Genomic DNA, 12054 nt, shown 5'->3' on the forward strand with positions numbered 1-12054 from the left:
ACCAGCAAGTCCATATCCCCTTCTGGAGGAAGAAAGCTGGATGAGTGCTGGGTATCTCTCAACAGCTTCCTAGAATTCTGAAAAGCCTGGGCCCTGAAGGACAGCCAGCACTTGGATGTGGGTGTTGTATGCTTTTGTTCAGAAAAGTGAGAATGAAAAAAGTCATTTTCTACTTTGCCTTTTGGCATCAAGTAAAAGTGAACTAGTAGACTTTCATCTTCAAACGCTGACTACATGCAAAACACTGTGGGGCAGGTCTGGTGTATGTAAAGTTGGGTTGGTTGTGTATCTTTGGATTCCACTCTCTGCTATTGGGATCGTGCTGTTTATAATCTAGCATAGGAGAGCCAGGTGGATGTAAATAGCCAAGTGTATGCCTGCAGTGACTCTGGAAGTGGAATGGTAAGAGCTAAGAGCTGGGTAGGAGCAAATTTATCCTATAAAACAGAAGAACCTAGGAAAACTGTAGAGAGGACTGGCCATGAATAGCAGGATTTCAACAGATGAGCAGGGAAATTGATATATGAAATCTAGGGAGAATAAACAGGAGAGCAAATGACAGGAGTTGGAGAAGAGCTAGAGTGTGTGGGCTATGCTTATGGTCTCATTGGTAGAACCAGAGTAGAACCTCTATATAAGAGGGATAGAGAAGTCAGTAAGGCTCATTATCTGGTGTTGGCCATGCTTGTATACTTTGAGAATCCTTAGATGAGATGACACTACCATATATTTAATTTTGTGGAATTGCAGGAAAATGGTAAACAGTATGAGCTTTAAGTCAGGTAGCCCTCAGTTGTATTTCTGGCTCTAGGCGACCTCACATAGATTTCTTAATTCATTTGAACACCAATTTCCTCCTCTTCAATGTGGAGACAATTATAGTCCTCTTATGAGGATTAAGTGAGTTCATATGAATTAAAAGATCTAAATAGGTACCTGGTACCTATGAAAGATTCTATAAATGTTAGCTGATATTACAGTATGATTTTATGAATTCATTAAAAAATGCTAACTATTGACTTAGACAGTATGTATTTGCTTCAGCACCATCAGTGACTCATTTGTTCCAAAGCATGAAATCACTAAGACTATCAAAAGAATAAGTTGTCCAGAATATTATGCATACCTGTTAAGTAGTAGAGATGTTAACTCTTATTTCTAATTTATTAATATTTATTGAGTATCTAAGTTACTTCTAATAGTTCTGATATTTTTCCTGTTATATCACCATGCTGCAGTGAATAATTGTGTACTAAATCATTTCACATATATCTTGAGATGTATCCCTGGATTAAAGTCTTAGAAGAGAAATTGCTAGATTGATGAATTTTTACATTTGCAATTTCAATAATTATTGACAAATCACCCTTCAGATTATACTAATTTCCACTTCCATCAAAAATGTATTATTGAGCATCTACCATATGTTTGGTGCTAAGAAAGTGCTATAAAGTATAAGACACAATACCTTTCTTCAAGAGGCTCATGATCTAGATGGGGAGAAAGTAGCATATCTTTATTTTAGATAAAACCACAATGTTTTCATAGGCTTAAAAATGTGTCATATTTTTTGAAGATATATTAGGCCCTAAAATCACTGAACACAATTTTCTTTTCGCAGCATTCTTGGTGGAAGTCTGTCTTTAAAACAGCATTATAAAGTAGCAAACAAATAGGTATTGTTATAGAGCAGAAGTAATTTAGGATTTGAGAAAAGACATATATTAAGTGTGCTTAACTGGTGCTTGGAAAACTTGAAGAAGTAATATATGTAAGATGTAGTTAGATGAACAAGTAGGGAGATTGTCTTCTGAGGCAGAGCATGAGCAAGAGCCTAGGGAGACTGTAGCTTTGTGAGGACAATTTAGAAATTGACCTACCTGAAGTCCACACCTAGATTGAGAAGAAAAGGAAATTGGGTTGGATAAAAGAGCCAGTGCTAATTAGTGAATGAAATGGCAAGCTGGAATATAGGTTATTCCTTTGAGGAATTTGCTGGAGATATTGAGCAAGGGAGGTTAAATGGTCATGGGAAAGTGGGAAGGTGTTTTGATGGGGCTGCTCAAGCTGTTTTCATGTGAAAGAGAGCAAGATAGCTTCAGGCAAGCAACTAAAACTGTTCAGCCATTGCAGGACCCACACATGAGGAGGAGCCCCCAAATAGGGTAGTGGCCAAGGGAAGAAAAAGAAAAGAACTTACTTAAAAATGTTCAAAGGACAGGTCAATTGGGCTTTGAGACTGATGGTTCCTATTAGGATAAATATCTAATTAGGATAATAAGATTTTGAGAAGGTTGGTGGTTAGAAATGAAAATGTAAGGAAACCTATGCAAGAAAGAAGGTAGTTTGAATAGGTTTAGAGAGGGAGGGAGAGAATAAGGGAGAGAGAGAAATTGTTTGGAAAAAGTTAAAGAATGACTTATAATTCTGTCAGTTTAACATAACTGCCTTTAATTTCATCTCCATCTTACCTTGTAGCCCTGGTTCATGTACCCACATAACATATCTGCTATTATAAATGTACATTCCACTTTGTATTTTTAAAATCAGTGTGTCACAACATTTATTTCCATGTAAACTTAATAATTATAAATATTATTGGCTGGGGGATTTATCTTCAATCTGGTATATCCCCAGAGCTTCCTGAAAGCACAGACCATATTGCTGTTGTTCATTCCTGTGTTCAGAACATAGGAAAAGATGAACAAATGTTGACCCCTAGATTATTTCCATGTTTTTCTTTATAGAAATTGCTGTAACAAATGTTTATGATGTGGATTTGTTTTTTGGTTTATTTGTTTGTTTTTAATGGGAATTGTTGTGTGAATGGACATTGGACATTAAGTCTATTTGCAGGACATCCAGATGGCAGTGTACAAAGAGGTGTTCAAAGACGTGTTCTAGAGTTGAATGAAAAGTCAGTGTGTTCCAGTAGTAGAACTTTAGTCCTAAGGTTAAATTAAGGACTTTATTCAAGAATGTTGGGCTCTGATAGTTCCAGATTTGTATATGTGCTTCCTTAACTATGTAGTAACTAACATGAAAATTCACATCATGAGCCATTTTTGTGCTTGTCCATAATTGGGAAGAATTTCAGTTCCATTAGTGTCCTGAGCATGAGTGAATCATTTCTTTGAATTGCTCAAAGATAGAGGCGACACTTCCCTTGGGAATTTCTCAATTGGAAGCCACCAATTGAAAACTTCCCAGTTGGTGGTGATGCTCTGCTCAAGGGAGATTCTGTGCAAGCCACAGAATTTATTAGTTCATGGCCTTGAGTTGAAATGCCAGCTCCCTGGAGGTAAAGAGTTATGGGCAGAAGCTGATATGCCCTAAAGGGGCTGTTTTACCCACAAATTAGGTTTTTTTCATCTTGAAGAAGCTTTCTCACAATAAATCCTTTTGATGTTTAAGCCTATATAACGAACGTGCTGAGCTTGCTCTTGGACAGTCTTCCTCCAACAGAGGCAGGCTGAACCACCGAGTTCCACTTTTTCTATTTTTGTGTTTGTTGGCCTGTTTTTTTCAATTCCCTCACTGCCTGGTTCAGGAAACTGAGTAAACATCTTGCAGATAGTGACACATTAGAAAACTTCAGTGCTCAGTAATGTCCTAGCAAGGCTTCAGTTTGGAAAATAGCACCTGGGCATATACTCAGCCCAAAGATATTTTCTGTGTATGGAGTCCTTAAAGAGCTCTCTGTCAGCTGGGATGGCATTGATCATAAGATAAGATGATATACAGTGACTTAAGCAATTCAGGGGTTTATTTTCTTTATGCAGCAATATGTCCTGAGATGGACAGTTTGGGGTTGCTTTGACAGCTCAGTGAAGTCATCAGAGACGTAAACTTCTGTCCTCTGACTTCATTTTCAGCCTGTGGCTTCACTCCTTATTGTTGCTAAAGGATGAAAGTGGCTCTGTGTCTTGTTCCACTGCATCCTTGTTTCACACAGGACAATGAGGAAAGGGCAAGGAAAAAAAGTTGCAAGGGCTTCTCTAGGAAGTCTACACCTTGAGAATGCTTTCCTGGAGTCTGCACCCTGCAACTTCTGCCTTTGTCTCCTCAGGTAGAACTATGTCAGATGGTCATCCCTCATATAGGGAGAAAGTTGGCTTGTTTAGCTGCAACCATTGCTTTCCCTGACTAAAACTGTGATTCAGTTAGTAAGGAAGAAAGGGAAAATGAATGTTGGGTAGGCAACCAGCAGTGTCTGCCAGTCTTCAGGGGACAGACCAACACTATTCCTAACAACTTGCTTTTTGAGGTTGTGAGAATCAGACATCAATATTTATTATACAAGTGAAGAAATAAAAAAGATGTGAATTTGTCAGGAGTTTATGAATAGCTATGCTTTTGATGAATTTGTATTTCTTCTTTAGGTTTTAGTTGAAAAGCCAAAGAATATATGCTCTATTGTGTGGCTAAAAGCCAGCCAAATGTAGCATTAAATCTTAAAATGCTGCACAGTTTGTGTCCAAAGTAAGAATTAATGTTAAACAGCTTAATTAATGTTAAACAGCTTTATTGCAAGCAGATTACAGTCAACATAATTAAGATCTGAGAAACAGGGCAGAAAAGTTTGGTTAGGGAAACCCTAGTAACCATTGACCAGCCCTTAAGAACTAGGTTTATAAAGCCCAAATCAATATGCTCAGAATAGCCATGACTCAGATTGAACTCAGCACTTAAAATGCAAAATTTTGTGTGTTTTTCCTAACTCAGGCCTTCTAAGTCATATGTGCATCTAGCTGGTGCTCTAGTCCAGTGGTTCTCAACTCTCACTCTGCATTAGAATTACTGAGACAGTTAACATGAAAATACAGGTATCTGAGTCCCCTTGCAGATGTTCTTGACTCTCTTGGTCTGGAATGGTCTTCTAAGTGAGAAATAACAAGAGAGCAAACTGAGGCAGTACCTGTGTACTGGAGAGGGGAGGACAACCTGGAGAAGCATTTAGGAAGGACCATCCAGTAGAACTGTCTTTGTACCAATCAAAATGTTCTTTCTATTTGTACCATCTAATAGGATCTTACAAGATGCATTTGACTATGGAGCAGTTGAAATGTGGCTAGTGTGACTGAGGAATTAAACATTTTATTTACTTGGTTTAAGTAGTCACATGTAGCTCATGGGCATCTTGTTGGACAATGCAAATTTAGGAGATTGGAATTGACAGACTTTGATTTCCAAGGAGTACTGAGGAGAGGCAGGAGTTGAGCCTAGCCTCAAGGTTTCTGCCTTCACTGTGGGACAGGTAGTAACACTTAGGGAGAGGAAGAGTGGGGTGCCAGTGCATGACTTTTGTGTCATGATTAGTAAGTGGCGCAGTGCCCAGGGGTAGGACTCACAGCTTCTGTGTTTACTTGTTTAGCATAAATAAAAGTATCTCTGAAGATAGTATTTTCTTCCTAATCAATCTATTCTCTTTCTCTCTCTTTTAAAATCAGGTATCAAATTGTAGTGGAAATAATCCAGGCAACTACAATTAGCAGTTTTCCCCAACTGAAGAGGCACAAGGGTAAGAACATATTTGTTTTCCATTATACATTTTAAAGGTCCTAGGTTTGTCCCATCTTCTTTTGTCAGATATGTGGCAAACATGAATATTTTTCTTTCATCAATTTTTCAAATTGTTAAAAATAACAATATAATATCATTGGAGAAAGTAAATATAATTTCACCCTAACTAAAACCTTAGTTTTTATTTCTGTATCCTAGTAGGAACTTTATTCTCTGTAGTTGTAGATTCTAGAAGGTTAAAATAACTGAGCATTTGGTATTTCTGTTCTGTTTTTAAACTAAACATGATTTATATAATTTTTCTCATATTGTGGTTTAAACTTATTATTCATTAATATTTATGTCTTGAAACATAATCTTGATAGTCATTTAAATAACTCTAGTGAGTGGTATTTCATAATTCACTTAATCTTTTCCTTTAGATTTGGATTGTTAATAGCTTTTTTCTCTTCACTTTTGTGTTGTTGATTTTATGTGTGTGTGTGTGTGTGTGTGCTCTATTTTTTTTTCTCTTTTCACTTTTTTCCTGTTTCTTTCACTTTTGTTTTGTCAATTTTATATATACTCTGTTTTTTTTTCCCCTGTTTGTTTCTCTTCAAATGAAGTAAGGTTTAGACTCAGAAATGATTATGAGGAATAGTTAAGATGTGCTGATGGCTTCCAGCTCCCTTGTAGTTTGCTGGTGCTAGCATATTCCTCTCACATATAGGAAGTTGGAGGACATATTAAAATCTGGGGTGTAAATCAAATCTTGATCTGCTGGGGAGAAGCAAACACTGCTTTCTCCCTGTAGTAGACTTTTCACAAAAATTTCCTGGTTCACTAAAATCTTCCTGTCAGGGTGAGAAAACAAACAAACAAAAAACAGGTAAGAGTTGGACCAGAGACTTTAAAAATGTATGAAATATGATATGTCAAGAACTTTGTAATGTTTTGAACAACTAATAAAAAAAAAGGCAAAAAATAAATAAATAAATAAAATATCATGCAGTCTAAAAAAAAAAAAAAAAAAAAAAAACATGCTTTCTCCCCAGGTTTCTAATTAGCACAGAGAAGCAAAAGGGACATTGGTTTGGGGACTTTTTCTTTCTCCTTGAGTCACTGACTGAAGGTAGTAGTTATGTAAAAAAGGATAGGAAGGTGTTATCAAAAGCTGTCTTTGTCCTCAGTAACCAGGACACAGTTTTGAGAAAAAGGAAAAAGAAGTTTTATTGCTTTGCCAGCAAAAGAGAAACACAAGGGACTCCTGTCCTAGAGGCTGTGATTCTGCCCATCAAGGGTGAATCAAAGGCTACATTCTCTGTCTGGAGCTATAATTCACGTGTTAATTTGGGAGATAGTCATTTCTTAGAGCTTCTGTCTGGTACCATTCACAAGTCTGAATTACTTAATTCCTATGGTTTGTGTGTGTGCTCACGGACAGAGAACTGGGGAAGAAAGGTAATCCTGTTTCCCCCAAGGCTAGGGAACAGGGAGGAAGAGACTTGTCCCTTTTTAAAATAAGTCTCAGTGGTGGAGGATCAAGGGCTATATTCAAAGTAGAAAGTGGACCATTGTTAAAAAGTTACCTGTTACCTGTAGAGGCATTAGTTTTTTATCTTAGCTCAGTAAGGAGGGCTATGCAAATATGTTCACTCTGAGCATTTATGAGCACCTAGTAGATGGTGACATTATGGTAGTAAACAAAAGGAAATTTCTGCGCTTATTGAATCTCTAAACTAGGCTGGGAGGCAATTAGGCGATAAATAAAATGCACATTTCAGGTGATGATGTGTGCCTTGGAGAAAAAAGGTAGGTGTTTGAGGGGGGGGGGGGGGGGGAAGTGGGGTGGTAGGGAATGCTAGAACTGCTGCAGGGGAATCTGATTTTGCATTCAAATAATGTGATAGGGAAGTCCTCACCCAGATGATGACCCTTGAGCATTGTCCCAGGAGCTTGAAAGCTTCTAGGAAAGGAGGGAGCCTGAAGAGCTGAGTTGGCAGAATACAACAGTCACTAGTATGGCAATATGTAAAAACGTGGATGTGTAACCGATGTGATTCTGCAATCTGTATACAGGGTAAAAATGGGAGTTCATAACCCACTTGAATCAAATGTATGAAATATGATATGTCAAGAACTTTGTGATGTTTTGAACAACCAATAATAAAAAAAAAGAGCTGAGTTGGAGGAGAAAAGCCAAACTGAGCTCCAAGGCCCAATCAAGAAGGGCCTTACTGCTACTGTGGGGACTTTGGCCTTGACTCTGGATGAGGAAGTATTTGTAGGCTTTTGAGCAAAGGAACATCTGTGAGGATGGTTCTGCTACTCTCCTTATTCTCATTGTTCTTGCAGAGGAAACATTTCACTTTCAGGCATTTTGACAGTATTTTAAAGAGAATACAGAAAGGGATTTATCTTTGCCTCCATTATCTTTTGTTAGTGCTCCTCCTTATTATTATGAGTTGAGTCAGAATAATACCTTTCTTATTTTGTTATTTTAGTTTGGTCAGTCTGCTGACAAAGCCCTACATAGTGAGTGGCTTTAATTACAGAAATTCATGTTCTCATGGTTCTGGAGACTAGAAGTCTGAGATTAAGGTATTAGTTCCTTCTGAGGACCAGGAGTGAAGGATAGGTTCCAGACCTTTCTCCATGACTTCTACAGTACTTTCCCTTTTTCATGGTGTTAGTTACATTTAACTGTGATCCAAAAAATATTAAATGGGAACTTCCAGAAATAAACAATTTATAAGTTTTAAATTGTACACTGTTCTAAGTAGCTCGATGAAACCTCAAACCATTGTTTCATCCTACCTAGGATGTACTTTGTATCCACACTGTGTATGCTACCCCACCCATTAGTCACTTAGTAGACATCTTATCAGATTGACTATGTATGTGTTCCAGTAACCCATATTTAACTTAATAATGTCCCCAAATTCAAGAGTAGTGATGCTGATACCGGCAGTTTTATTATAGTATATCCTTACAGTTGGTCTATTTTATTATTGTCATTGTTAATATCTGCCTAGTTTATAAATTAAACTTTATCAAGTTATATATGCATAGGAAAAGCAGAGTACGTATGTATGTACATATAAATCATATATTACATTAAATATATGTATAAACCATATATCATAATTATATAGTATATAATTATATAATATATAACATTATAATTATATAACCTATTATATAATTATTACAATTATTGAATATTTTATTATGTAATAATATATCATTATATAATTATATATATAATTAAAGGTTGGGTGCTATCTGAGGTCCCAGGCATCCACTGGGGTTCTTGGAATGCATTTGTCTTGCAAAAATGGAGACTGCTGTAGATGGCCATCTTTTTCAAGTATCTTCACATTGTCTGTTCTTTGTTTCTAAGTTTCCTATGATTACAAGGACACCTGTCCTATTGGATTAGATCCCACTGTAACAACACATGATCTTAATTCATAAACAACAAATAAAGTAAATTGGACTTTAAAACTTAAAAATTTATGTATGTCAAGGGACAGTATCAAGAAAGTAAAAAGACAATTCAGAGAATGAGAAAAATATTTGCAAATCATGTATCTGATAGGTGGCTTATGTCAAGAATATGGAAAGAACTCTTGTTACTCAATAATCAAAAGACAAATAACCCAAGTTGAAAATGGAGAAAGAATTTATAGACATTTCTACAAAGATATTCAAATGTTCAGTAAGCAAATGAAAGCCTGCTCAACATCATTATACATTAGGGAAATGTAAATCAAAACTAACATGAGATATCATTTCATATCTAATAGGGGCAACTAAAATAGTTAATAATATACTGATGAAGTATGAAGAAATTAGAACCCTTATTCATTCTCATTAGAAATTGGAAATGGAAAACAGTTGGCAGTTTCTCAAAATTTTAGGCATAGAATGACCATATGAACTAGCATTTATATTCCTAGGTAGAGCAAAGCTGGGGTGGGGTGGGGTGGGGTGGGGTGGGTGGTGCTGCAAACTTACTTGGTCCCCTAATAGTACTTCATTTAGGGATCAGTGAGTCACCTTTACTCTTTCTAGAGTAAAGGTGATCAACTAACTCATCTTTTCTGTGAGCAAGAAAATTACACGATGTGTAAGGGGGAAAGATTCCTACAGAAGACTTATAAATATAGGATTGGAGATGTAGCTCAGTGGTAGAGTACTTACCTAGAGTGCATTGAAAGAAAAGCAAGAACTTGGGAGACGAGCGAGCAATAAATGAAAGACAGAGACCAGGCAGAGATACACACTGAGAGTTTGTCAGAGCTGACAAATAAAGGCACATCCTTCCCTAGAAGAGAGAGGCAGGACAGGCTTGAATTTTGGGGCTTTTATGGGCCAAGCTCAGGGATCAGAGCCTGCGGGTCCTAATGCAGGAGGCTGAAGGGTGGGGTTGGTATGAGGGAGTGGTGAGCCTTTTCTGAAAAGGCCCTTGGACGGGAAAATGGCGGCTGTCACTTAAGATAGCCACCCAGATGCTAAGCAAGGACCTTACATGCATGAGGCCCAGAGTTCAATTCCCAGTACTGAAACTTTAAAAGAGAAAACTTATGAATACTAAACAATTTTAAATAATGAGTCTTAGAAATTATATTTTGCACACAAAATTTTCTTGCTTCTGACTGTATTCAAATCTGGGGCCCAGTGTATTATTGACTGACACCTGAATTTTACCCCCTAGAGTTAGGGTTAGTTGCTTATTGGTCATGGAATTTGGGAAGTCAAGCTAATTTCAATGAATTTTTTTTCAATCTTCGTGACTTTTGGCAGCATTTGACATTGTTGACTAGTTCTTTTCACTTACCCTATTTAATATATATTTTCATGCTGAAGTCATAGTGATTTTTAAAAAAATCAAGGTCCTACTTACTCTGGCCTGTGTCCTTATACTAATTTCCACTTCCTGCCATCCCCCCACCCCACTCCCACACTTCAGCTACATGAATTATTCTTGTTCCTAAGCTCACATTGATTCCTCCTGTCTCAATAGTTTTTGCATGCTCTCTTTCTTCTTGAAATGTTACCTTTCTCTCAGTCTCTTTCTGCCTGGGTAACTCCTACTTATCCTTTGTATTTAATATCTAAAATCTCTTTCTCCTCTGATTACAACCCTACCTCCCCTGATTGCAGGTAGAAGAGAGCACTCTTGAGTTCTCTTAGGATATCTCATATCAGTAGAGAATTACTCTGAAGGATAGCTTAATCACTACAAGTGGGTTTTCAGTTATTTGGAAAACATTTTCCGAGTGCCTTTGTGGATTAGGTACAGCAGTGCAATGAATAAAACTCTCTCTGACTTAAAGGAGCTCATAGTCTTATGAGGAGACTGGTAGACACATACAACAGGATGATGTTGTTTGATAAATGCAGGGAAAATTGCTTGTTCAGGATACATAATGGCACAGAAATGTAGAGTGGTCAACCTTATCTGGAATACAGGCCAAGAGTAACACTGGGTTGAGTCCTAAAGTTTTAATGGCTTTCATTCCAATTTGGATTTGTCTCATAGATACGGGTAGATAGTACCCCATGAAAAAGTGAGTTAGGAAATAACCTCATATAAGGTAAGAGGCAGGATAAGTAAACAGGGGCCTATTGCAAAGGGTCCTGAAACTAAACTTAGAAGTTTAGACTTGTATCTGTAGAGCAGTGGTTCCATATGTGTCAGACTCATTTGGAGGGTTTGCTTAAAAGCAGATTCCTCAGCCATTTTCCATAGTTTCTGATTGTGCTGATCTATGTGGGCCTGAGGGGTTTGCACTGCTCCCAGGCTCCCTGGTGAGGCTGATGCTGTTTATCCAGGAACCACACTTTGAAAACCATTAGTGCAAATGACACAGAACCATTGTTGTATTTATATTTGCATTTAGTGCTCAACTTTATAGCTTTATATTTACAACTAGACAGAAGGTCAGAGCGGTTCCAAAATAGTCTGTTAAAATAAGCTACCTAATAAGCTACCCAAGTGTAGGAATTCTAGTACTAGTGAGACATATAAAGTTTCACCTATAGTTTAATGCAAATAAGCCCACCATAGCAGCTGCCTTGTTTAAAGCTTTCTACTGTGCTGTTCTGAATCCTGTAGTGTTATCAAGAATAGTTAAGGCAATTCAAGAGTAACACTCATTCAGCTGACTAAAGCCAAGGACATGAAGTTGATTTGAGTATGCCGGAAATCTCTGTAGTACATACTTAAGAGTGATAGATTCAATATAGACTCGAAGGTTTTTGCCTTTTTATTCATTTGGTAAAATTGATAAAATACTGTCTTATCCAAGTATAACTAAATGGTTATAGAATTGATCAAGTAGAACTTAGAAAACAATAGACTATATGGAATACGTATATACACATGTGTAAACACACATACACTGTTATTTTCTGTAATAATTCCATTAGGAATTATTTTTAAATCATATTATATGGTTTCATTATCCAGTCTAGAGTTTAAAGGTGTCACTGCCTGAGAGAAGGGAGCTAACCTGTGGGTTCTAGTAGATTTTCAGGGTCTTC

At 37.1% G+C, this 12054-nt stretch overlaps 1 protein-coding gene across 2 annotated transcripts in view; it reads left to right on the plus strand.

The window, feature by feature from the left end:
- Positions 1 to 12054, plus strand: part of LOC124075591 (sorting nexin-25) — a 65533-nt gene that overhangs the window by 14937 nt on the left and 38542 nt on the right. For both annotated transcript variants that reach the window (XM_046419098.2, XM_058571214.1), the window contains exon 3: positions 5451 to 5521. In XM_046419098.2, coding sequence (XP_046275054.2) covers positions 5451 to 5521 — 71 coding nt within the window. The remainder of the gene's footprint in view (positions 1 to 5450; positions 5522 to 12054) is intronic.

The sequence above is a fragment of the Marmota monax genome, unplaced genomic scaffold, assembly GCF_021218885.2.
Source record: "Marmota monax isolate L192 unplaced genomic scaffold, Marmota_monax_Labrador192_F-V1.1 WCK01_AAM20220418_F8-fsc00892, whole genome shotgun sequence".
NCBI classification, from domain to species: Eukaryota; Metazoa; Chordata; class Mammalia; order Rodentia; family Sciuridae; genus Marmota; species Marmota monax.